The sequence below is a fragment of the Cynocephalus volans genome, chromosome 1, assembly GCF_027409185.1.
Source record: "Cynocephalus volans isolate mCynVol1 chromosome 1, mCynVol1.pri, whole genome shotgun sequence".
Lineage (NCBI taxonomy): Eukaryota > Metazoa > Chordata > Mammalia > Dermoptera > Cynocephalidae > Cynocephalus > Cynocephalus volans.
In genome coordinates, this window is record NC_084460.1 from 183,924,578 (window position 1) to 183,952,477 (window position 27,900).

General features: G+C 35.0%; 1 protein-coding gene across 2 annotated transcripts in view; it reads left to right on the forward strand.

Moving 5' to 3' along the window:
* The window catches only part of TTC3 (tetratricopeptide repeat domain 3), a 115,960-nt gene that overhangs the window by 60,630 nt on the left and 27,430 nt on the right, over positions 1-27,900 (forward strand). For both annotated transcript variants that reach the window (XM_063089077.1, XM_063089085.1), the window contains exons 22-35: positions 853-975; positions 1,765-1,866; positions 3,225-3,317; positions 3,923-3,987; positions 4,986-5,122; positions 6,181-6,507; positions 9,036-9,287; positions 12,043-12,089; positions 13,126-13,182; positions 14,407-14,480; positions 16,270-16,434; positions 21,511-22,576; positions 23,542-23,607; positions 26,374-26,523. In XM_063089077.1, coding sequence (XP_062945147.1) covers positions 853-975; positions 1,765-1,866; positions 3,225-3,317; positions 3,923-3,987; positions 4,986-5,122; positions 6,181-6,507; positions 9,036-9,287; positions 12,043-12,089; positions 13,126-13,182; positions 14,407-14,480; positions 16,270-16,434; positions 21,511-22,576; positions 23,542-23,607; positions 26,374-26,523 — 2,724 coding nt within the window. The remainder of the gene's footprint in view (positions 1-852; positions 976-1,764; positions 1,867-3,224; positions 3,318-3,922; positions 3,988-4,985; positions 5,123-6,180; positions 6,508-9,035; positions 9,288-12,042; positions 12,090-13,125; positions 13,183-14,406; positions 14,481-16,269; positions 16,435-21,510; positions 22,577-23,541; positions 23,608-26,373; positions 26,524-27,900) is intronic.

Sequence of the window (27,900 nt, forward strand, 5' to 3'; positions counted from 1 at the left end):
AAATCTCCAGGCAAGTCTATATAGGGAGACAAAGTAGATTAGTGATAATCTGGGGCTGGGAGGTTGGAGGAAAATAGGGAGAGACTGCTAATGGGTATAGCGTTTCTTGTTTGGTGATGAAAATGTTCTAAAATTAGATTGTGGTGACAGTTATACAATCCTTTGAATATATTAAAAACCACTGATCTGTATGCTTTGTGTGAATTGTATGATATGTCAATTATACCTCAACAAAGCTGTTACAAAAAAATAAAACACAAAACACAGGAATTGTTGGATTTTCCTTTCTTCATACAAGATTGGGATGGAGACATAGGAGCTATTGATAGCAAAAAGCCAGCAATGGAAGCATGGCATGAGTCTCTTGAGAGCTTCGGTAGCAATGGAATAACTCCCTGGGGAATTGACACACACCAGTGGCAGAGATGCAAGAGATAGATGAATGGGATCCTAGGTGAAGTTTTGTTGGGAAAGAGGAGAGAAAAGTCCTCAGGGTTATCCTAAGGGTTATTCTATCTTATTTGACTCTTTCTTAGTGCTTAAAAGAGATTTGTAAGAGCTGTAAATTATAAAATGAAGTTTGATGATTATAACAGAGGACAAGATTTTGATTCCGACTCTGAAATTCTGATAAAAATTTTTTGTTCATTCCTCTTTTTTGCATCTCTATGTGCCTCTGTATCAACTTCCTTTTAAAAGTAAAAACTAAAAGGTGTGTGCAGTTCTTGGCTAAAAAAATTCAGTCATTCCTATGCTGAAAATATTTTGATGGCAAGAAGTTATTGAAATCACAAACATTTTTATTGACAAATTAGTGTTGTAATGATATTGTTTTTGTTTATTTTGTTTTAGATGCTATTAGAGAAATTTGTTGAAGAATGCAGGTTCCCTCCAGTGCCAGATGCCATTTGTTGCTATCAGAAGTGCCGTGGATATTCCAAAATCCAGATATATATAACCGATCCAGACTTCAAGGTAAACAGTGAATGTACAGTAGGACATTAACTTACAAAACCGTGCCTTAATGTGGATTCATAACAAATTCTGTAATTGGAGGCAGTCAAATTCTCTGGCTTTCTAGCAGTTTTACGTTCTCTTGTCCTCCCCTTCCCCTTGACTTCTATAGGTCTACATCATCTCCCATAGGAACCCAAGGCCACTGAAATAAATACTGTGGGCTGGGGTGGTGACTGAGAAGGCAGGCTAGCTAATTCCATTTCCTCCTCCTAGCCACTGTTTCATGTAACTGCCTAGTCTTTAGGAGCATAGGAAACAAAATAAGATTGCTGCCTCTAATTTATTGCAATTCTAATCTCTTGCAAAATTTGAGTCCAAGAATCTCAAGTCTATTGTGATCACTGAATTAGCCTTTAGAGACCTAAATTTTAAACTAAGTCTGTCATTTAATTGAGTGAATAAGTTACTGGTATATTCAAGAAGATAATAGCTACCCACTATTCCACTATCCCTGGTTAGTAGATCAGATGAACTAATGTTTATAAGATATTTGATACATTATAAAGGATATTACAGTTGTATGCTGTGAAAATGAATATGTCAGTCAAGTTCTGTATCTCCTATCTGCCTATCTGCACTAGGCATTTGGGGGTACATAAGTATTGTACTTCCCAACAAGGAGATAGAATGTTTGGTTATGTCTGCCAGGTGAACGCAACAACTGTCTATCTTAATATGTGTGTTATGGGTATGTGTGTGTGCATAAACACTTTAAAATATCAATTAAAATTTTTTTTGAAATCCCAGGGTTTTATACGAATCAGCTGTTGCCAATACTGTAAAGTAGAATTTCACATGAACTGCTGGAAGAAGTTAAAAACAACAACCTTTAATGATAAAATTGACAAGGTAAGGCATAATATGATTGTTTGGGTTTTTTTAGTATGCTTATTGTACATTGATTTTTCCCCCCACAAATATTCAGAAGAAGTCTTAAGTGAATATAAATTCCTTCTTGAGCATTCTAAAGTAGAAAATCAGTTTTTGTTTATAGTTTATACAACTATAAAGGTAGTAAGCATAGAGGCCTTAACCAACTTTTGTATTGGGAATGCTATGAACAAAAATAAAAATTTAAATGTCTGATTTAAAAATACAGTTCTTAAATTATGCACTGATAATAATTTTAGTCCTTCAGGGATCTTTCATTTAATCACTTGAAAGTTTTGATACAGAATTGAGGTCTCAAAATTTTTGTTTTCTGCCAAAATTTGGTAGGTAATTTGTACTAAGAAACCAACTTAAATTTTATACTGTCATTTCTCACTAGGGTTTTTTTTATTATCAAGATAATGATGTAATTACCATTAGCTAGGTAAGCTTTGAGAGAAGGCACAATTTTGCAATCTTATTTGCATTCGTAGAATTTGTTTCTGATCTTTTTAAACTACATACTTCAAAAAGAAAACCTTTTTCTACATGCAGGGCTCATGCAGACAACCATTCTTATTGGGGGAAAAAAATAAGGTGTTTGGGCTAGGTGTCATTAGAAGTAGGAATTATTCAAATTTTGTAGAAATAAATTCTCACACTTTGTACATTTTCATAGTTAACTAAAGATATAATGACATGACCAAATAACTGTTGGAATTGAGTCACTTCTACTATGTCTTTGTCCTACCTAAACTGAGTTTCTCTAGCAATACACTCACCCTTAATGGTCTTAACCATTCCCATGGTTTTAAATACCCTCTCTAAATTAGTCAGCTTTCATTGGAATATGCTGCAGTAATATACAACCCAAATATCTTGTGGCTTACAATAAGAAGGTTCATTTCTTGCTTTCATTAATTGTGCTACAGTTCTATATTTGTTGGCCAGGGTTGGGCTGTAGCAGCTCTCGTCTATGTGGCTGTGTTCTTTGTTTCTGAATCCAAGATGAAGAGTGGCCCTTTTCTAGAACAAGTTCCTGTGTCAGAGGGAAAAGAGTAGTGCAGTGTTCCTAAACCTTTATTTTAGATGTGGTGTACGTCATGTCAGCTCACCTTGCATTGACCAAAGGAAGTCACATGGTCAACCCGACGCCTGGAAATATATTCTTCCTACAGGGATGCTCTGAAAATCACATGGCAATGAGCAGGGACTTTCAGTGTTTCCCCAAAAAAGGTTTTAGACCATATTTTGACTCTTCCTGATGGTAAAATGGTATACATATATAGGTTTGCCACTCTCCCCCCAGACATAACCTTCTTTTTTTACTTAAATAGGATTTTCTACAAGGAATTTGTCTAACCCCTGATTGTGAAGGTATCATTTCTAAGATTATCATCTTTAGCAGTGGTGGTCAAGTAAAATGTGAAGTAAGTATCTAATAAAGGGGAAACTATTAAATTGATAACCAAAATGCTTACACCTTTCACAACATGTTTACCTTTGTGGAACTTGTATGATTTGGGTCTTGTCTTTTCCAGTTACTTCATTTAAGAAAATATGGGAAATATTCATTAAAATGAAGATTCTCTTATTCTCTTGTTTCCTAATAGGAAAAGGAAGCCTTTTACATTTTAGTTTTACTGTTTTTACTTTTTGATAACTTTGTTTTCTTAATCCCCAGTAAACTTTGGGCATTAGACGGGGAGGAGTGCCTTAAGGGATTACCTTTAACTTTACTGCATGGGAGTAGCAGGTTGGGTAGTTCTAATAATATTTGTAGCTTATTGGGTCTTCTGCTTACTCTTAATTTTTTTAGCTTCTTCCTAAAGTATGTCTACTCTTTTATTCCACTTTTCTGTAAATTATTTTGCTAAAGCTTTCTGGGCTTTTGTCTGGGTCAGAACATCATCACTGTTCTCTATCAAATTGAACATTGATTCTGTGTGCTTCTGAAATACTTGTTACTTACGGTTTTGTGCTTTTTTTCATGGGAATATGAGACAAATTTTGGATGTCTTTGTTTGATTTAAAGTTTGAACACAAGGTTATAAAAGAAAAGGCTCCTCCAAGACCTATTCTGAAACAGAAGTGTTCTAGGTAAGATTTTTAACAGTCAATAAGTACTTTAATGATGTCTCTTAGAATATAATTCTGTTAAAGACAGATTTCTAAATTATGCTTTTTTAAATTGCCTGTGCACACATATATCCAAATGAGTGTTTTTAAAATGATTTTTATGGATATTTAAAACTTAAAGAGAATTAGCTTAGAATGGTATTTAAGAACTTGAATCAGAATCCTTATTTAGTGGTTTAATTTATAAGTAAAATTATGACATTTGATGCTGTGAAATTATGTGTTTCATCAACATTTGGCATTTAAATAAAAATTATATATTTTGCTCTTAGTTGTTTAAACTTTAATTCCAAAAGCATTTTTTTAAATCTCTCTTCAATAGACGTTTTGAACCATTGACTATTTCTTATCCTGAAATCCTCAATGTACTGTCTCAATTATTTACTTCTCTGTATTTTTTTGTTCAGAGCAAATTTCAATTCTTTTTTCTTTTCTTTTTGGTTCTGCTTCTTGCTTTTCATTCTAAGGAAGGATTCTTATTATTTGTAACCAAGAAAAGGCAAAAGAAAAGATAAACTGAATTATTTGTTGGAGAGAATTCATTTTAAACAGATTAACCACATTCCTGTGTTGAAAATATTTTACCATGGGCTCTCTCTTTGAAATGAGAGGTTACATGTATTATCTTGGCAGAGTAATTTGTACTATTCCTGTTTACCGTATGCAGTAGTCTACAAGGAAACAACATCTATACAAGCTTTACATTGCATCCTTAATTAGAAATTACTTAATCATTGAGGTTCTTGTTTTCATGAAGCAAAAAAAAACCTTATTTTGGCTGAATTGACCATATATCTCGACAATTTTTTATATTGAACAGAAAATGTAGGCCAGATTCTAACTAAAAAGGAAAACTTCTAACCTGTATCTTGGAAAATGGTTTTTACAATAAGCAAAGGAAAATAGTTCATTGAGCTTATAAAAAAGGTGAATTATCATTAATCGTAAATATTTATCAGCCTAGAGAAGCTAAGACTAAAAGAAGACAAAAAATTGAAGAGAAAGATCCAAAAAAAAGAAGCAAAAAAATTAGCACAAGAAAGAATGGAAGAAGACTTAAGAGAAAATAATCCACCCAAAAATGAAGAGCAGAAAGGTAGGCAGAAGTCCTAGGCATAATAATAATATACTCTTGCTTCAAAGCATAAATTATAAGTATTCATATCATTGGGCCTATTTTAATCATTACTGAATTGAAATATAGATTTCAGTTAATTTTTTAATACTATCACTGTCTTCTATTACTCCAAGATGGGGAGTGGGCACTGATTTTAGAAGCAGTGCATGGGGATTCCAATGCTGGCCTGCCACCAACTGGGCAAACTCCGTGTCAGTTTCCTCATCTCTGAAGGGGAGGTGGACATATTATCTGATCTGTGTGTTGTATGTTTCACAGTGCACTGTAGATTCTTCTGTGTGGACTTAAGTTCTAAAATGTTGAACTGTAAATTGGGTACTAAATACCTGAAATAATGCTGAGTTCAAATGGAGACAGTTTATAAAAAGTGCCATAGAGATTACCTTCTATTTTGCACCCATTTTGTCTTCATTCCCTAACTAAATGGGAATGTCTCATTGGTAATTCTACTGCTCCTGTGTCATATTGGCCAGTATGTTTATTTTTAGTTTGAGTTGAAGTACGTTTTCCTGATTTTCTACTATTATGGATGGCTGTGTTTCCAAAATGAAATATTTTCTACCTGCTCTCTTTATTTTTCATCTAGTATATTTCATCAGTGTTTCACAAATCATTCAAAATTGTCTTTCCCACTGAAAAATTTTCAGTGAATGTATTAACTTTGCATGCTTAAGGTCTACACATATATATTGAACATAAAATTAAGGTAGTTTATGAGGCTGGGTTAGGATTGTTAAGAGAAGTTACCTTATTTCAGAAGGACTAAGTTTTTAGATGTTGTAATACTAATAATGCAGAATGAATGTTTGGTTTAATGTGAACTTTCATATCTTTTCAAAGATATTGTTAAATATTTATATTTCTCATATAAGTTTTCTTGAGTTGTTTATGTAAAATGCCATATAAAATCAGAGTTATATTTTATATTATCATTAATATTACATTATTTCTTTCTAAGTTTATATCATTGGAAATTATTCCTATGTATCACTTTTACCATTGCTATTTATCCTTAGAAACTGTAGACAATGTTCAGAGTTGCCAGTTCCTTGATGACAGAATTCTACAGTGCATAAAGCAGTATGCTGACAAGATTAAATCTGGTATACTGAATACTTCCAAGCTTCTCAAAGAATTGCTTTCTTGGAAAGTTTTGAGCACAGAAGACTATACAACCTGTTTTTCTAGCAGAAATTTTCTAAATGAAGCAGTGGACTATGTCATTCGTCACTTGATTCAAGAAAAAAGTAGAGTAAAGACAAGGATATTTCTGCATGTTTTGAGTGAGCTTAAAGAAGTGGAGCCCAAATTAGCCACCTGGATCCAGAAACTTAACAGCTTTGGTATGTCCTTTTATACTCTAAAGTGATGTAGTTCAGTAGGGAGGGTAAATGTAGGCCCCTGAATTCTTTTTTTTTTTTTTTTCCCTGTCATATCATTATGACTTTTTAAAGGCAGGACTATGGATTTATATGGTTTAAAATACTGTCCTCCCCCCTGCCCCGCTTCAGTTTTAGGTTATTTTATAGTTTTATAGATAGGTTATAATATACTTTTTCAAAAGGTGTAGATAAAAGAAAGGTCAGTTAGTAAGGAAATCCAGACCTATGTTATGCTAAACTATTTGTAAATGTGTAAAGTATGTGAATACTAGGTACAACCATGTGTAAATAGCACATGGAGTTGGCTGTGTGTGGAGTGCCCTCTGGGATTGTGCAGCTCAATAGCTGTGTGGAGAAAGAAAAAGGATCTAAAATTCAGATTCTTTGAAGAAAAATTTAGAAGGAAGAGTAGATGAGACTAATTGCTTAGGGTCACCTAAAGCAAACCTAAATCTAAGGATTAAGAGAAATGTATCCTGGATTTGAACTAGGCTGATTGTGAATCTCAGGATTATACAACTCTGTTACTCTGTTGTGACTTGCCTAAATTGGCTGGGAGAAGGGAAGGTTGAAGAAGACTCCACAAGCAGGCTCTTTGCCCAAGGCCATGGAGTGACTGCAGACGGCAGCCGCAGATACAGTTGTTGTCTAACACTAGGTAGGGATGCACTGGGCACTTACCAGAGCACTGTTTATCTTGGTGACCAGGATAGCAACTGACCTAGCACAACAGTTGATTCCATTGGCAGCTGTTAGTTAAAAGGCTAAAGGGAGCTGCAGAAAAGAGAGCAGGGCCTTCCAGGAGCAGTTCAGAGTCTGCCAGCTACCCCCACCTGCCCAAGTTTTTAGAGACATGGGGTTATTATAATTCTAGGGTTTCAGACAAGATAGTCATCAGTTTCTGTCAGTAGAAACAAAGTAAGATGGCAGCAAGCTTGGCATAGTTAGCTGAATGCTGCTGCTTTGAGCATAGGTCTCTGTGGGTTTCTGTTCCCAGAAAATCACTCTTAAGTGATAACATTGTCACTAGTGTCTGTCAGATAAATATAAAGTCATTGCCTACTCTGCTTTAGAAGATAGACTCAAAACTGGAGAAGTAGGCTTGTCTGGGTTATGCTGCATGTGCAGGAGTGCCAGCTACTGTTCATTCAGGTGAGCGCAGCTGTTGAGCCTTTTGGCTCACGCCAGGAAAATGTGAATATGTCTTTTGATGTACTCCATGTTTATTCGGAAGATTAAATTTATCATTTTAAGAAGTATGTATGCATACTACTTAGAGTTGCTATTTCTATTTAAAGTTGTAAAATGAGTTCAAGCATGCTCATTAATAAGGCTGTTTCTATAGCCCTGATGTAAAACTCACATTTATTTATTAAAAGCAAGGAATTTCCAATTCCTGGAATTTTACTTCCTTCTCACAGAAGTCTATATAGTGGAGTCACATTATGTGCATTTTTTAACATGAGAGGCCAACTTACATGTTTAGCAAAAGATGGAGGGGAAGAGAGAGAAATAATAGAGCACAAGTGAGAGAAAATTAACATTTCAATAGTTAATATGATCTGCCTGCATTCCCCTCACTGAACACATGCACACCGTGATGTGAGCCTTGGATGGGGAATGTGAATGTGGTATTGGGATTCTCTTCAACCTTTTATTGTATGAGTATTTTATGTGGTGGCTGATTCTGGTGTTTAAAGATGCTAATTTCTCACGCAACATGATCTCTGCAAACTATTTTATTTGGAGTAAATAAACAGCCCAGAGTAATTTTCACTCTGAGCAATCTTTGCTTCATTTGCTGACTTGGGAACCTAAGGCCCATGCATGGGGACTGTGCTGTACTAGAGGCATGATGGGGAAATGGAGGAGGGCTCTGTTTTGCTTTTTGGTGACTGTGTTAGTAAGGAGTGGGACTTCAGCATTCTTTCAGTAGGAACATATGAAATTGCAGCTACCCTGTTTTCTGGTTTGGAAAATGGAGAATAAAAGTGAGACTAGTTACCACCTTGATTTTTGTAGAGGGGGCTAAGGATGCTAACTGCTATTTTGGGGGGTAAGGAACATTTCTTAGAGGTGTTGGGGGAGGAATTTACCCATTTCCTTTTTTAAAGGCACTTGGGAAGATTTTGCGTGTTATTGATGTTTTGTTACTGTGGAATACATGTAGAAAACATTGTAAAATCTCACTAGTTTGTACTAATTATAATGAGCGTCATTATGAATTAGTGAAAAAATTATTGTTATATTTTTAAAGGAAGCCTTTGGCCACTTTACTCAACTAATAGATAAGAATTATTATGATTAGCACATTGGTGTTAAATGTTGTTTCTAAAATGCATAGTAGCTTTGTTCTCCAGTATTTAAATAGTCTCACTGAAAATATAAGCAAACTATAATGGAACCACTTTCAAAGATGTGAAACTGAATGTGATTTTACAATAAATAATTTTTCCCCTCTTCTGATTTGTGTTTTGTTGTTATTATAGGCTTAGATGCCACAGGATCTTTTCTTTCTCGTTATGGAGCATCTCTTAAGGAACTTGATTTCAGCATCATGACTTTTCTTTGGAATGAGAAATATGGTCATAAACTAGAGTCTATAGAAGGAAAGCCACTTGATTATTTCTATGAACCAACATCCTTGAAGGAAGCACGTTGTTTAATATGGCTGCTAGAAGAACACAGAGACAAGTTCCCAGCATTGCATAATGCTTTAGATGAATTCTTTGATATAATGGGTATGTGGACTAAGTTTAGATTTATATTATACCTTAGGAAAATGTAATAAAATAAAATCTTAGGAAAAAATCTGTGAAGGATCTAATTTATTTAAATTCTTAAGAAAATAGTGAAAATTATTATAGTACAACTGGTTTATTTGGGGAAATTAGTGATTAACAGTAATGGTTTTTTGATGTTGTGAAACTTTTTTACTTTATCAAGCTAAGTATTATTCAGGTGGGTATGTTCTGCTAACTACACGCCATGTAATTTCCATCTTAGATATATTGTATATTAAATGGAAGGAATTTATTAGCAAGTGGTTTGATTTGTAGCATTAAAGAAATCATCAGCCTGCAGAAGTAGGTGATGTTTGCAGAGTCTAGAACAGATACCACATTTGTTTTAATGGTAAGAGCCTAAAATGGAGTCAGGAAAAGTAGGCTCAGCTTCTTCCCTAATTCAGTTCATTAAAAACTTTGTGTGTTGTCCTATTGTTTCAAGGGCTTAGTGCTGAGGTGTTAAAAAGGAATTGAGAAATGTTTACATTAGTCCCTGCCCACAAGGACCTTATGATCTAGAAAAGGGAATAAGAAGAATGCACTAATAACTGTAATATGATAGTAACCTCAGTAAGGGAAGACCAAAGAAAGTGCCAGGGGCTTCAGAGGAAAGACTCACACTTTTCCCTGTGAGAGAGGAAAGCTGAGGTGCGGAGGCAGAGTTCCAGATGGGCTGTGAACATGGAGGTGGAATTGGACAGGTGGGTGTTGGGGCTTAGAGACATAGGATGGAGGGGAACTAGAGGACCTGTTTGGGTAATGGCATGGAGTCCAGTTTGGCACAGTCAGCTAACTAGAAGTTCCTTAGTTTCCCTTGGATCTTGGTTTCCTTATCTTTAAAATGAGAGGAATTGCAGCCAGTGATTTGTGTGGTCCTATTTTGCTTCAAAATTCTAATATTCTTAGATTCTAAATCAATTTTGGATTTTTACATTTTGTGGTACACATACATCTTATGATAATCCACTCTCCCTATTTTCCTCAGCATCAGATGTCTATATATTGTCAGGAGTTAGACTTTTAAATTTCATGCTGGCTGTTTTAAAGGGTACATTAAAGGATCTGGCCTTGTATAACAGTGTCACACATTATAAAGTTCAAATGCAGCACAAGAAACTGAAAAACTTAATTTTGTTGTGGCTCAAATATCTATAGATGGCTTTATCTTTCTAGGATATCACTTCCTGACATGCTACTTGATAGACTGAATTTATTGCCATCAGTTCGCTGCTGCTGGTGATAAAATGCTATCCTGGTACTGAGCTTAGAAAACCCAATACATGCTGGGATCACACAACAAGACAACTAAAAAGGGCACACAGTTCCCTCTTAGTGTGCACTCTTCCTGATTCCTGTGTCCTATTCCTGAAACACACAATGTATGCACTGTGACTCTTCCTCTGCTTTCTATCTTGGAATCAGAAGCCATCAACCCAATTACTGGCCATCCCACCTATTTTCAAGTCCAGTAGCTCTGCCTCTCAACCTCACCCCAGACATTTTCAGTTTTATCTCTTTTCATTTAAAGAAAGGATTATACTTCTTAAAACTTTTGAAGCCCACTGATCTTGTAAATCAGAGTATTCAATAACATCACCAATGCTATTGATGGGAGTCCCAGCCTCTCTCCTGTACTTTGGAGACATATTTCCCTAGGGAATTTCTGTGTAGACAGCCATGGGGTCCCTTAAAAGCAGAATGAGTGAACTCACTTACCGCATTCCCAGAGACCTGTTTTTCCTAAATTTATCTCCGTTAATAACGTTGTTTGTCTAGTTTTTAAGCAGGAAACCCAGGAATTAGTCTTGACTTTTTCTTTTCCCTATTACTGTTTTAACTAGTTTGTCATCAGTTCAAATAAACTTTATCTTTTATCTGTCCTTTCCTGTCTATCCTACTTCTCTAGGCCAGGACCTTAGTTATCTTTCCATGATTAGACTATTATAGTAGCCTCCAAACTGGTCTCCATGCCTCTAGACCTTCCCTGCTAATCTTCCTTTCATATTGCCACTAGAGACTTTTCTAGAATATCTGTCTGATTCTGTAACTATTCTGTTTGGGAAACATTTGTTTTGCCTCCATATTACATTCACATCATCTGTTTGGATTTGTCATCACTCTTCCTGTGTCCCTCTCTGCACCCACCCCTCTTCTTACTGTGCCCAAACTTGCCTTGTACTTTCCTGCCTCCTACCTTTGCTCATGCAGTTCCTCCAGCCATGTTCCTTTGCTTATTTTATTTCAAGTCTAACTTAAATGTCCCTTACTCCCCAGAGCTCTTCCTGACCCCTCCTTAGGCCTCTCAAAGAATTTATTGCTCCATCAGCTTTGTTACCATTGTATTTCATTGTGGCACTTAGCACACTGGGTTACAGGTGTTTGCCTGTTTGTCTTCTTGGCAGTAGAACATGAGCTCATTGATGGCACGCACTGTCTTATGCATCTCTGTTCCTCAGCGCCTAGCATAGATGGCACCTAGAAGGCATTCACGTTATACTGAATTGGATTGAAATTTTGTGGTTCCTTGTAGTTGGTTTCCCGTTTAGTCAGTCACTTTGCTCTTGGTTTTTAAACTAAACTTGTGTCAAAGCCGAATAAAGAATAGAATGTAGTTTTTGCTAGTAGTATAGGGGGTAATTTTAAGGCTTTAGTGTATTGTATGGAAATGTGAATGTTTAGTTTTCTAGAACCATCTCTTATCTTCCTACAGACAGCCGCTGTACTGTATTAAGGAAACAAGACAGTGGTGAAGCACCGGTAAGTTACCTGATGACTTTAAATCTTATGTTCTAATTCATGTTAGCCAAAGGTCAAGAGGAGGACCCAGGCCAGTGTCTATTTACATCACGGGTGGCATTCCAGAACCAAATTGGGAGGACTTCTGGGTAATGCTAATATTCCTCTTGGAATTGGAGCAATAATCAGCAAACTCTGAGGCTTAAATTAGATAATTCTTATAAAGTTTGATAGCTAATAAATGTTAATATTAGAAATAGGAAAGGAAGAGTTCTTGAGCCATCTCCTGACATAAAGATGAAAAGTTATCTTTAGTGATTAAAATTTTAATGTTTTGCTTTTCTGGAAGGAAAACAAAGGGACTTTGTTTTGAGTGGCTGTAAATTGATTTTAAGTTAAAACAGTTCCAGAGTTGTCTTCCTTAGTAGGTTGTAGTTGCCTTGTATTCTTTCTGGCAGTTCAGAAATTCTTCAGTTTAGGAAGGTGATTAAATAGAAGAACAGCATTATGGCAGTTTTTAAAGAGAAAGGTGTTTGTTTAATGATTTTCAGGATCAGATCATCTATCTATACATGAAATTTTATCTTAATCTGCTCTATCAAATATTGCCCAGCATAGTATGGAAACACAGCTAACATACCCCATAGGGAGTTGAATGCTTCTTCATTTAGTGTTTGTGCCCCAGCATGTGGTCAGATGCAAAATGTCTAGTTCAGCTTAGTAAAAGGAGTGTAATAAAATTGCTATTATAGCATATAACCAGAATTACTTGAAAGTATGATTAATTAATTGAAATAATATAAATCCTGTTGAAAATGATTTTAAAATGTTGGAACAACTTAATTTTAGTTATAACATCAGGCATTATTAAACTTTTTCTTATTTTCTATCATAAATCATAGCACTTGGGCTGATAAACTGTAGTGTTAATTTTGTTAAACATTTTATATATATTTAACTTATGACTAGTCTATGAAATTAGTATGGTTTCTTTATGCTGAGCTTCATAGTGCTGCTATTTGAGTGTTCATTGACTTTTCTTTCTTCCATTTTTTAGTTTAGTTCTACCAAGGTGAAAAACAAAGGCAAGAAAAAGAAGCCAAAAGATTCAAAAGTATGGAGTATTTTCTATATTAATTCTTGTCTAAGTTCTCTAATATAATAATTGGATATGCAAATTAGAATTTAAGCAGTTTTGGGGATATTTTGAAACATGTTGTAGAGAAAGACTTTCTCGGCTTTAAAGATATTTTGGCAGTCTTCTACATTTTGAGGAAATTCAATATTCACATTATATGAAGGTACTTCAAAAAGTTCATGAAAAAGTAGAATTGTAAGATGATAAGAATATTTCCATGAACTTTTTGAAGTACACTGGTATATGAGTAACTCTTGAAAGAGACTATCGTCCTTTTTATTTTCTAGATATTTCCAAGTGAAATCATTGTTATGATGTAGGACTCTGTATGGGTGATTATAACGCAGAGTGGCCAAGAATGCTTTGGGATCAGTCAGGCCTGGGTTCCTATCTTTATTCTACCTGTTATTATCTGGGTGACCGTAAGCAAGTTATTTGACTTCCCTGTACCCTAGTGTCATCATCTATATAACAAAAATAATAATGATACCTATTATTAATAGTTAATGGAGTTCTTGTGCTTATTAGATAGAATATCATCTGCTATTATTGCTACTAAACTGAATTTTATGAGGAGATGAGCAGAATAGTAGTTTCTAGTATTTAAAAACTTTTGTTGGAATTATTTCTGTTGTTTAAGTATTTATTATATAAAATACTCAAAATAAAAATGATGAATACTAATAACACTCTCAGCATTGATAGGATCCTTTCCTTTTTCTCACCTAAGGCTCTCCTCGAGGCCTATGAAATAAGTAGGGTATTATTTTTAAGTCTCATGGTGGGTTCTTCATGGCTGTCGTGTACGTGGGGGGCATAAGGGGATGCAGAGGTGCGAGAAAATGAGCAAGTATTAGTAGAGGATGAGAGCAGCTTCAAAGCTCCAAGAAAACTTTTCTTTTTATCTTTTGACTATATGTCTTTAATTTAGCTAAACTGGGAGTTTAAACTGAGTGAAATTTGCATTTCTTTTTTTTTGAGTATTGGAAACTATCCTAAATGTAAATTTAAGCTTATTTATGGCTGTTGAAACTTAATGACTATGTGTTCTTGTTCACAAGAATATTTGGGTAGGTCTTTTATATTGGCAATTAGCATGCATGTTTATGTAAGCGTTCCTCAATTTTAATGGTAAATTTTTTTCTTTCATGAAATTTCAAGGTAGAAAAATGATTGTCATTTTTCTGTCTTTTAAACCAGCCTATGTTAGTTGGGTCTGGAACAACCTCAGTAACACCAAATAATGAGACTATTACTTCAGGTGAAGACCATAAGTAAGTGTAATTTTACAAATTTTGCTTTATTTTAACTCAAACGTATTCCCTTAAGTGGTGTTAATTTAATGTAGTATAAATTGTGTTTTATTTCCATAACTTCCTTTTCTAAAGATGTGTATCTGTTATAAAAACCCGACGTAATCCATCTTGATTGAATTTATAGCATGTTTCGTATACTCTGAGAATTCATTCAAACTGTGTCAAAGTTGCAGCACTGATGACATTCATTTAATAAGTATATATTGAGAACCTACCATCTGCAAAGTACTGTGGGAAAATTCTAGGAAAATATCTAGAAAATATTCAATGAAGAGAATATCCTATTGATAATTATTAGCATTTTTGCTGTAATAGGAAGAGGAAGTTGTCTTGAAAGCTGTATATGGTGTTTTGTTTTAACTTTATATGTTAACTGATTTTCAATGCCATCTGGTTGTTGAAACTGAGTTTTCAAGAAACAAATGGACATAAGAAATTAGTGAGTAGCAGTTACCTTTTTATATTATATTTGATCTTTTATGGATCAAAATTCACACAGTTTTTTCCCCACATTTCTTAAAGGACTTAAGAACAGTTAAATTTTGCACAGTCGTTTTTATGGAAGAATTGTTATAAGTTAAAATAATCTGGCTTAATCCACTTGGGCTGCTATAACAATATGCCATAAACTGGGTAGCTTACAAACAATGGAAATTTATTACTCACAGTTCTCGAGGCTGGGAAGTCCAAGAGCAAGGCACCAGAAGATTTGGTGTCTGGTGAGGGCCCACTTTCTGGTTCATAAATGGCATCTTCTCTCTGTATCTTCACATGGTGGAAGAAGTGAGGCCACTCTTTGGGGCCTCTTTTTTTTTTTTTTTTTTTTTGTGACCGGTAAGGGGATCACAACCCTTGGCTTGGTGTCGCCCGCACTGCACTCAGCCAGGGAGCACATCGGCCATCCCTATATGGGATCCAAACCGGTGGTAGCGCCGATGCACTCCCAGCGCCGCACTCTCCTGAGTGAGCCACGGGGTCGGCCCTGGGGCCTCTTTTATAAGGGCACTAAATCCCATTCATGAGGGCTCCTCATGACCTAATCACCTCCCAAAGGCCCCACATCCTAACATCATTGCATTGATGATTAGGTCTCAACGTAAGAATTTTGGGGGACACAAACGTTCAGACCATAACATAGCTTTTACTGAGATTAACACTTATGTATCAGGTGCTATTCTAAGGGCTTTACATATATATAAACTCATTTAATCCACTCATCTACGCTAGGAGATAAGTGCTGTATGTCCATTGTACAGATAAGGAAACTGAGGCACAGTGTAATTGAGTTACTTGCCCGAGAACACCACACTCAAACCACAACATCTTTTTGGAATGCTAACATCTTATACTTGTCTTTAAAAAATCTTCTTATTAGTACTTTTACCAGTCTCAACCTCACTTTAACTTAATAATAATTATAATAAAATCTTCATTTGTCTCTTAACTCTTTAACAGTTTATAACTAATGCAAATTGATTTTTTTTAAAAACCCAGAGTTTTAAAAAATTTGCTCTTGGTAGCAAGACTAAATGGTTAATTAGAAGTGCTTACTCAGAATGTCAAATAGAATATTTCTTGAATATAATTGTAGAAGGGTAACTTTTGTGCATTAAGTTCTCTGGTAGTACTGTTTTTGCAACATAAAGCTGAGTTATATTGTTACCATTATTATGTTTATTTTGGTTTAATATTCTTCTGGTTCACCTAAAAGTTTATTGTTCACAAAACTTTTTTTTTTTTTAACCAGCCGACGCAATTCAGATTCTGCAGGCCCGTTTGCAGTGCCTGATCATCTTCGTCAAGATGTAGAAGAATTTGAAGCTCTCTATGACCAACACAGTAATGAATATGTTGTCCGCAATAAGAAACTGTGGGACATTAACCCAAAACAAAAATGTTCAACTTTATATGAGTAAGTAGGTTAACATTCCTACAACTAATATTTTATACTGAGGTTGCCACTTAAAGATCAGAAGTTATTTAATTTGTGTCTCATATGAGTAAGTAGGTTAACATTCCTACAACTACTATTTTATAATGAGGCTGCCAGTTAAAGATCAGAAGTTATTTAATTTGTGTCTCATATTTATTAAAGGATTCATTTATTGGTTCACAATAAATTCCTCCCAGAGGGGAGGAATATTTTGGGGGGGTGGGGTGGAGCGGGGATATTGTTAGAGCTTTTGCCATGTATTGCACAAAGTTAATTAAGGATTTTTAATTATTAAATTTAGAGTCCTAGTGATTATTGGTTTTGTCAGTTTGACCTGCTAATAGAGATACTTTCTACCTCTAAAACTGTCCTAGTATGTCCTAATAGGACTGATAAAGTTTCCAGCCATACTCTTTTTATCATGAATTCCAAGGTATTCACTTGGCAAAGAATAATAAGATTATTTGATCTTGTTGTCCTTATGTTAATGGATGCAGTTGTTTGGCATATCATAATTCCAATGATAAATTATGTAGCTTGGTGAAGTATTACCCTTTTATTAGAGAAAGGATACCAGGATGCTGTTATTACTTCAGCTTGGATGGTAATTGTTCAACTGGAGTAATAGTACAGGTATAGAACCTTGTACCCCTGTGTTGTGTTAGAGTCTTGACTTCCTGACATTGATCTAATGAAACAGAAACATACTTTCCTTTTTTGGTAACTTTGGGTAGAAGTTACTTTTGGATTGAAAATGTGAATGTGAAATTTAACAATTAAGTCAAATTTGAGTAGGGTGAATAAAACAATTGACTAAAGAGTTTAGGAAACTTAAAGAAACACCTTACCATTTTGGCCTTGGTATTAATAATAGAGCATGAGGCCTTCCTTAAGAAAAGAAATTGAGGGCTAAGACCTGTAAAAGAAAATTAATTTAAAAGCTAACTATTCTCCTGAAAATCCTGTCACTCATCAGCAATATGGTCATTCCATTTTCTTCACTTGCATCTAGTTATATGTTCTTAGGTTCCCTGTTTATGGTTTTTCTTTAGAGTGTAAATGCTGAGCAAATCATATTTCCAGAGAACTCCTGGATGACAGTGTAGAAACAGCTATAAAATTACACTAATATCTTAAAATAGGCTAGAATTTGCTTCTAGCATCCAAAACTGAAGCTAAAGTGTGTAGTGTGTAGTTTTCAGTAGCTTGTCCCTTAAAGAATTTATTGCCATTGTGAGAAAAATTAAACCACTTAGTGAGAAAAAAATAGATTGATTTCTTTCTATTCTGAGGTAGAATTTGTATCTTATGATAATAGAAAACCAAGAAGGTACATCTCAAAACACAATTCTTTGAATTTTTAAAAGTAAACAGATGATAGCTTAAGAATGATGGTAGTTTAATGAAAGAAAGAAAAATAAAACTAAACTTTTATATATAAAAAGAGCAAAGTAAAAACATTTTGGACAAGGAGTCAAGAGCACTGGGATAATTGCTACGAATTAACCTTTTCTTGGCTTTAGTATTTCAACTTAAAATAGAGAATTGGACCAATTTGTTCTTAACGGCCCTTTCTAGTTCTAACAGTATTTAGATAGTTAAAGCAAATTATTCCACGTTTAGTTTTTCCTAACACCACTTTAGTGCTGTTAATTAGGTAGCCAATATTTATTAACTACATAAGGTTAGGCACTATTGCAGATTCTAGAGAAAGTAGAAGGTATAGTCCTATCATGCAGCCTGCAGCATAGCAGGAGAGTTAAGATGATCATTGATAGGATTACAGTGTATTGCAAATAAAAATGACATTCTGAAATAAGAATCATTAGCAGGTGCAAAACAGTGATTTTTTTTTTTTAAGAGAGATTTTTTTAAAGGTGATGCATAAATCCAAAGTTTCATTTCTTTTTTTATTATTTTTATTAGTATATTTGTTATTACAAATCAGACTTATTCTTTATGCCCTTTATCCAATCTCTCTTCCTGCCTCTCCCCTCTCTAACAACCATAGATTTGTTCTGTCCTTCTGATAGATTAACTATTTCTCTGTTGATTTGTTGCCTAGATGATCTGTCCAGTACTTAGAGATGTGTGTTCAGGTCCCCCACTATTATCATATAGCAGATGTTTCTTCAGTTACTCTGGAGTGTGTTTTGTGGAGAGAGAAGCCCTGTTTTTTTTCCTTTTTTGGTCTCCGCTGGTGACTCTCCTTGTGTCAGTGCAGTGGGGTGTCTGGCATGCCATTTGCACAGTGGCTGTGACTACTGCTATAGTGACTAGCCATTTTTATGGCAGCCGTGGCAATTGCCGTGGCTATGGTGGTCTACCCACGTGGAAATGGTGTTTTTGGCGTGCTCTTAACCTGGTTGCAGCTGGGTTTGGCTTCCCCTGTCTCCATCAAAAACAGTGATTTTCAAAGGAGCACTCCCAGAATAATAGGACGGGAATGCTTTTTGAAATATATTTCCCATTTCTCTCCTTTCCCAGGTGCTGACAGTGACATTCAAGGGCATTTCAAAATCCATTTATGACCATTTAAGACACTATTGGTCATCATCAAATTACTAAAATGTTATATATATAGAAACATGTATATATGCACACACATAACAGCTATTAATATCTCTGGTGCACTTAGCTTTATTTACTTTTTACTCCTGTCATGTACAGTGTGCCAGTTCTTTGCATCTGGTTCTTGCATACAGAAAATACTAGCCGTATTAGAGTCTGAGACTTTAATGGGGACCAGATAGTGAGGGAGAAGATCAATTTCATAACTTGGCAGGAAGAGAAATGGTTGTGTAAGCCTCATCATCTTAGTTGTATCTAGTATCTTTTGTTACAGCTTTTGCTTCCTTTCATATCCACTAAACATCCACACCAGCAGCAGTGTTCAGTGTGCTGATGGACTTGTTCTAACCCTTGTAAGACACTAGATTATGAATAAATCATATTTATGCAATTTTGAATCCAATGTTTATCTTACTGAAACTGCTTTTCAAGGCCTAGAAAAGTCCAAGTATAAAGTTCATTTTGTATTGCATTTCAAATAACAGTAACTATAAAAATTTTATTCACAATGTGGTTATAGCACCATTTCTCTTTGGGCTAGGGGCCCTCGTTGGGTTAAGTTTTGTTTTGCTTGAATGTATGAAAAATTCATTGCTACTTAGTAGAAAAAATGTGGAGGCTCTGTTTCTTTGAAAAAGAATTTTTCTGATTACAAAAGTAATAATACAAATTATTATGAAAATTTAAAAAAATAAAAATTTTAAAGGAAAAATTAAAAACTACGAATAATTCTACCACCCAGATTAATCACAGTTAAGTTTTGGTGTGTATTCTTTCAGACTTAAAACGTATATATGTAAAACATATTTTCAAAAATTTATAAACTATGATTTTACTACACACTTGATTTTGTCATTTTCACCTAAAAATGTATGATGAGTATTATTTTATATCCTTAAAATATTCTTCAGGAACATGACTTCTATTCATACTTGGCAGTCATCACCTGGATCTGCATCATCATCTATGTTGCTAATCCCCTTCTGTGATTGACATCTCGTTGCTGAATTACTGAAAGTAGTTTTCTTTCATGTGGTTTCTGTTCTTTAATTATCACAGTTCAGATTTATGTATTTTAATCTAGGTAGAAAAGATTTAGTTTTCAATGATACTCTTTAGTATTCATTGTAGCGAGCAAAACTATACAGTCCAACGAATGCTTTAATTTTTTAAAAAAAGTAAATACACATACACCATTCATTGGTTATTCTGCTGTTGCTTGATGGCAGCTTGACAATGACTGGAAAGGCCTCTCTTAGGACAGATGGTGGGGGCTGATGTTATTTATACCAATCAACCAAAATCCTCAACAAAGATTATTGTTCCTGAGACTACAATGATTTATTTCTTTTCACCTTACCCTCACTCAGCCCCTTCTGCTTTTAGAAATTTCTCTATAAAAAATGAAGTTTGATGGGATCTTAAAGCAAAGCCATGTTTAAGCTTACTTTGTAAAACAACATGTTTGTGGGGGAGTTTCAATAGTAGAGATTATTCTAAAACAAAAATATTCATTATAAAACACATTAAAAGAGATTCTTGGATGACTTTTAAGTATTTAGAGCAGTAGTGCTGACAAGAAGTGGCATTTGGTTTTTATCAGAGTTATCAGTTGCTTTGAATAGAGGTTAATCATTTTTAGTTGTCCTATGCATTTAATCCACAGCAGCATGTACACAAAAAGTGATTTTCTTTTGTTTAAAGAAGTGTTGTTTTTACCTTCCTTCTAAAAAGTTGTCCTCGTTAGCATTAATTTACTAAGAAAGCCCCTCTGGAGATTTTTGTTCTTTAAAAAGCCATCGTAGTGGTGCCCGGTGTGACTTTCATGCTAGTGATGTCACTGTTACAGAGTGAATACAAAATTCAGTTGGTAGAAGCAGCCTCTTTGAGCCTGATGCAAGAATGGGAAAAGAAAATAGACCCAGAACTGGAGTGAACAAACTCAGTTTGTAACTGAAGTCAGACTAAGGGATTGGGTTTATTACTGTGGATCTGGATCTTGAACTATATTGGTTTATTGATTAGACATGATTAATTCAGTCCCTCTGAATCATTGCACCATTCCTAAACAGAAAAACTTTAATAGATTTACTCTACGCAGATTCAAATTGGATTTTTTTGAGATTTGATTTCCTCTTCTCATTTAACATTGTTATTGGCATTCTTGTTATTTTTCCAGAATATATTTTCTTGCTTATTCATTGCTTTTTAAATAGGTTATCTGATTATATAATTGAAATTTATACAATAACTTTTTTATCTTTTTGCTTTTTTCCAAAAAAAAAGCTTTTTAAAGGCTTATTTTCTAAGGGGTAGACAAAATTTTGTTTATAGTATCATTGATTGCAGTAAACCTTATGTTTGTTGGGGAGGTATTGAGATCAGTGAGAAGTGAAATTGGCAGAATAAACATTTTTTTCAAATAAACATGTTTTTTCAAATACTTCCTTATAGTAACTCATATAAATGTAAATTTTTTCCAAGTTATTTTTCTCAGTTGTTGGAGGAACATGGTCCCTTGGACATGAGTAACAAGATGTTCTCTGAAGAATATGAGTTTTTTCCTGAAGAAACTCGACAGATACTAGAAAAAGCAGGAGGTCTAAAATCTTTTCTCCTGGGATGTCCTCGTTTTGTTGTGATTGACAACTGTATTGCATTGAAGAAAGTTGCATTACGGCTCAAAAAAAAGAGAAAGAAGAAAAACATTAAAACAAAAGTAGAAGAAGTTTCAAAAACGGGAGAGTATTTACGAGTTAAACTACCACTGAATCCAGCTGCTAGGGAATTTAAACCAGATGGAAAGTCCAAACGAGTTTCTGATTTGTCTTCAGCACCAGCTTCTGAGGATGTGAAGCCCAAACCTGTGCCTGCTAATTCTCCCAAACCAGCTTGTGAAGATGTGAAGCCCAAACCGGTATCTGATAATTCTTTAAGACCAGTTTCTGAGGATGGAAAACCCAAAGGAGTCTCTTCTAATTCTTCCAAACCAGTCTCTGAGGATGCAAATAAAAAGCGAGTCTCCTCTAATTCTCCCAAACCAGTTCTTGAAGATGTGAAACCAACCTATTGGACTCAATCCCACTTGGTCACAGGATATTGTACATATCTTCCTTTTCAAGGATTTGACATCAACCAGACGCCGCCAGCATATATAAATGTGTTACCAAGTTTGCCCCAGTACACCAGCATATACACATCTTTGACCAGCATTTCTTCCGAGTATCAGTTGCAAAGATCAATACCAGTGGTGCCATCTTTTGTAGCCAATGACAGAGCAGATAAAAATGCCACTGCTTATTTTGAGGGTCATCATTTGAATGCTGAGAATGCTGCTGATAACCAGATTGTCTCTGAAACACAGATCCTTGAGGACTCTTTGGGAGTATCTGTAAAGTCACAGTGTAGCACAGGTGATGCTAATACACCCCCAAGTGAGTCTAACAGAAATGATGGACACTGTGGGAATTCTAACAATAAATGTGAAGTAAATCCTGAAAGTACCAATGCAATAACAAATATTCCACATACACAGATGGTTGCTGCACAGGTAAGACTTAAATAGAAAAAAATCTTACTGAATACTGAAGTTAAATTTTCCTTTTCATTTTTCATTGCCATTATATGTACTGAAATTCTTAAAAATTATTGGCTTTATAATGGTTAATAAAGCTTTTGCCTGAAAATATTTTACAAACATGAACCCCTTTGTGGGGCACGGCAGATAATCTTGTGAGAAAGAAGTTTGGTTCCAGTAAATAATACTCTTCTTCCTTACCCAAATTTTATAGCAATTGAGAAACAAGATAAAGGAGTCAGCAGGTGGAGCCAAAGCATCTCCTTAATAATAATAATAAAGGCACAGTAAGAGGGTGTGGCTGTTTCTGTAGAAAAGTGCATGTGCTAACAGTGAATCCCCCAGCATACTAGCTTACCTACCACCTATAGCAAGGCTGGGCCAGGAGGCCTCTTGCTTGGGTGCCTGCCCCCTAGGACTTAGCAAGAGGAAGAAGGGGAAATGTTTTGGCGCTCCCCAGAGAAAAAAGGAAGAGTATGGGCTACACATGCCCAGCTTTTTCTGCCAAACCAAGGGGAATGAGGGTGTTAAAAAGAGACAGCCAGAGGAGGAGAAACAGGAGGGATGCATATGAGTTTCTTCCTACCAAGTATGAGAATAAATTGAGGTTTCTCTGTGGCTACCTTTATAGGGTGTGAATTCATTAAATCCTTATTGAATTTCCCCACTCCTCATTAAGTTTTCTGTTTTCTAGGAAGCTTTGAAAAAAATATATTAAGAGTAATGAACCAAAATTATTTTCAGTTACATTAATTCTGAATAATAACACTTTCCTAATATAAATATTCTTGGAAAGCATGGAACATAATCTAAATTGGGGCGGGGGTGGGAACCCTTGAAAAAATTGTGGGCATGTTTTAAAATGTTATTACATGACAGATTTATTTTACTGGAGCATTTGAGATAGATTGAATTTAAATGTTTGTTTTGCCCTGTAGGTATCTTGGAATATAATACACCAAGAAGTCAATACTGAACCTTATGATCCTTTTGAGGTAGAACAAGTGAGTCAAAATTGTATTCAACTATTGAAAGGTTTAATTTTCATCAGTTTATCTTGATGGGAATGATGAACTAGAACTATTTGGTAGCAAGCTAATTCCATACCAATTTATCATGGAATAAGCTTTGGAACATAACAAAAAAATTATTTTGTTTTTATTGTTGAAACTTGAGAAACAGAGGCATATGAAAAAGTAAGTTTTTTCCTATCATATTTTTATTTCTAAGTATAGTGGCTTCATTGTTTTAATTGGTATAATGAGCATCTATTAATTTATAAGTAAGCTTATTCACATGAATAGTACAGAAAGGAATTATATAAAGACATTCACTACTTTAAGAATAATTCAATTAGAAAATCTATTAGTATAATTTAACATATTACAAGAGAAAAGTTATTTGACCAACTCTGTAGTTGCAGAAAAGGTATTGGATAAAATTCAGATCCCTTTCTTGACCAAAGCTGATAATAAAGTGGGAATTGATGAATACTTCTCAACATGCTAGTATCTTTCTCTCTTAAGCCAAAAGCCATCTTGCTTAAATGTGAAATGTCACCATTAATATTTGTTATTAGGAGTTATTAACTCACAAAATTAGATATGAGAAAGAAAGATGGAAAAGGGGAAGTAAAAATATCATTTTTTACAGAGGCTGAGATTATGTACCTGTAAAATCCACAATAGTCAACTGAAAATCTATTTCAAAATGTAAGAGAATTCAGAAAGGTGATTGGATACAAAATAAATAATTTTCTGTATGCAAATAACAGCCTGTTGGAGTATTTTCTTCTAATATACCTTCTATTTTCAATATCAACAAAAAGATAAAATACTTAAATCAATGTAAAGAGAACTTTTAAAATGCTACTGAGAGACACACTAAAAAAAGACTTAAATGAAAAGGTGTTCTGTGTACTTGGATGGGAAGACCTGTTGTAATAGAATGTTGGTTCTTCCTAAAGCTTTTAAAAATGTAATCACAGTACACACATGAACAGAGTGTATATCTATTGCTGTATAACAAATTACTTCAAAACCTAGTGCCTTAAAACAACAGTAAACATTTATCATCTCACAGTTTCTCTAGGTCAGGAATTCAGGAGCAGATTAACTGGATGGTACTGGAGATCCTCATGAGGTTACTGTCAAGATGTTGACTAGGGTTCAGTCATCTGCAGGAGTAACTGGGGCTGTTGGTTCTACTTCCAAGACAGCTAACTTACATGGCTTGCAAGTTCTTTGCTGGCAGTTCAGTTCCTTGCCTTGCAGACCTCTACGTAGTACTGCTTGAGTGTTTGTGTAGGGCCTGGCATTCCCCAGCATGAGTGATCCAAGGCAGAAGTAGCAATGGCTTTTATGACTTATTTCAAGAAGTCATACTTCATCACTTCTGCTGTATTCCCTTAGACACGTAGACCAACCCACCAATGTGGCTACATGGTAGGAGAGTTCTGTACAAGGACATGAATGCCATGAGTCTAGGATCTTGGGGGCTACCTTGGAGACTGGCTATTGTACATGATTTAATTGAGACTAGACAAAGGCTGCTGCTTTCTTCTGGGACTTTGAGAAGTTGCTTCACAGACCTAAAGCTTGGTTTTATGGCCTATTGAAGGCAAAAAAATAGAAACAAAATAAAAACAGAAGTGTAGTGAAGTTTAAATGTAATAATGTAGAAATGGCATTTAACTTCCTGCCTGTCTCTGTTGGTGATTTGGGGCATATAAATTAATTCATAATACCGAGTTGCTGATCCTTTTGCTGAATTGAGAATGAAAATAGAGGTAACTAGGATCTTAAACCAGAGTTTTGCTAATGGTTTATAGTAAGGTTGACCATTTAATTTTTATTTAAACATGGGCTGTATTCATGGCGTGAAACTTTCAATCTGGACAGACATATACTGGGACTTTCCGAGGCAAACTGGTCCCCTGGCCATAGTTCACAGTTCTCTAACTGATAATTTAACAGAATTTCAAATGCTCGATTCCCTGCCTTTTTACACTTGCAAGATGCTAAGGTGTTGCAGAGGTCCAGGAGATGTCAAAGATGGACAGGTTTATGCCACTGGGATATATTTCCAAAGCCTGGCTGCTGCAGGAGTCACCTTAAGCTGGGAGAAGTTCATGGCATCAAACAGATACTCTTTTCCAACATAAGTGTGAGATTGCTGACAGTCTCAGCAGTGTCATAAGTGATGTTTGTTGTTTACCAACATTTCATATTATAGTATGGTTTCTGTTTTTGTTTTGTTTAGTTTTTTAAAGCTGGTCTAAGGGACAGATAACTGAAAACATTCATTGATAATATTTTAACTTATCTTTGAAATAACCAGGAGCTATCCATTTGAAATACTTAAAAGTAGGGCCAAAGTTAATATGTTCTGTTCATATCTAAAATATGAATAATATATGCAGTTTTTAAAACCTAATAAGTAGTTCTTGATGTTAATTTTGGAGAGTTACATATCAATCTACTGGTCTAATATTGAACCCCTCTAAAATAAATAAATATTCAGAACTAATTATAATACAGAGTGAAAAGTTTCATTATGAATTCCAATAATATGAATAATTGTATTTAAGAAATAGCTGGCTTTACTAAACAGTGTTCAGGGTTTTTTTAATTCCTGAGGTATTGTGACATTTCCTTTGTAAATTTTCATCTTCCTTTTACTCTCCTTTGTTTATTTTAAGAGACAGTTCAGAACAAGATCATAAATAGGCATATTAAGCTATTTTTAATAGATTTGTAATTTACTTTTAGGGGGATATTTCACAGATTGAAAAAGAGTACCAGGAATTACAAGAGCAGCTCAAGAAAGCACGTGAAAATTATGAGCAGATAAAACTCAAGGGCTCAGAAGAGACCAGGGACCTGGAAGAAAAATTAAAAAGGAACTTAGAAGAAAACAAGGTAATCCTATCTGAAACCTCTGTTTAATTGCATGTATAATTAGGAGAATATAACTGTGCTTTTGCAGCCTCAATTAGCTGAACTTCCTTCTGCATTTTTGGCTAAACATAGGATTCTTTCTCAAAATTGCCTGTTTCAGATTTCTCTATGACATGATAAAGTAAGTGTTTCTTGCAGTGTTTTAGAACCTCCACAAATTGCCTTATGAGAAAAGGGCTATAAATCTGGATTTTCGTTTCTCTATAATTCAGTTCACTTGGCTAACTAAAACTATTTTATGGTGGCAAGGTTCCGAGTTAAATTCTTGTTTATATTGAGAGGCAGTATAGCATTAGTGGTTCAGATTGGGAGCCCTGGAGTCAGACTGGCTGGGTTCAGATCCAGGCTTGGTTCTATACTAGTTCTGATCTTGGGCAAGTTACTTAACTTCTCTGTGCTTTAGTTCTTTACCTGGAAAATTTGGGTAATAATAGCTCCCATTTCATGGGGTTAGATTAATACTTGTAAACTACTTAAAACTGACAGGTACACTGTAAGGACTCAAGTATTGGCTGCCACTGTTATTACTACTACAGTTACCATCATCTTCATCTTAACACATGGGGCCTCAGGAATATTGGACTGGAGAGTCACCCAGAGTATCTTGTTTGAATCTACTGATGTTGAATTCTGATCATCAGTTACATGTAGTTGGCTACATGTCATACTAATTAGTGGCAAGTCCAGATTGAATTCATGAGAATGTGGAATTATAGATATGAAGAAGTCATGGTGTGTTTCTTTTTAAAAACTACTGTCTTCTGTTTAGAAAGGTAGCAAAGGGTTATCAATCCATTTAAGAAAGGAAGAATTTGTTTCAAAAGTATGGATTGGTAGCTGGGGTAACATATTAAATAGAAGAAAAATGATTTACTGGGACCTAAATCAAGGAACTCATTTACTGAGTTGTAAGTATACACAGAAGAAAAGGGTCAATTTCTAAAGGTAAGTGTTGTGACATTCTGCAGGACCTGTTTATACTCAGGATTGGGATGGAGAGAGTCAAAGGATAAGAAGAATGGAACCAGAGACTTTCTTCTCAGTTGCCTGGTTGGGAGAGGAGAAAAAGGAACAAAAATAAAATCTGCCTAGCACAGTGATACATGGAACACAAACTTGAATAAGCTACTTGGGAGGTTTAACAAAATAAAACACTTTTATAAACTTTGCATTGCCTCAGGAAAATTCATTTTTAATAAATCCACATGGGAATGCCTGTGGCCGCCTGTTTGAATGACAAGGGTAGGTTTGGGGACATAGTTGCTTAGGGTGGGCATTCGGTGAGTGAAGTTATTTCTTTCTGCAGAAGTTTTTCCAGCTTTATAAATTGCTGGTCTC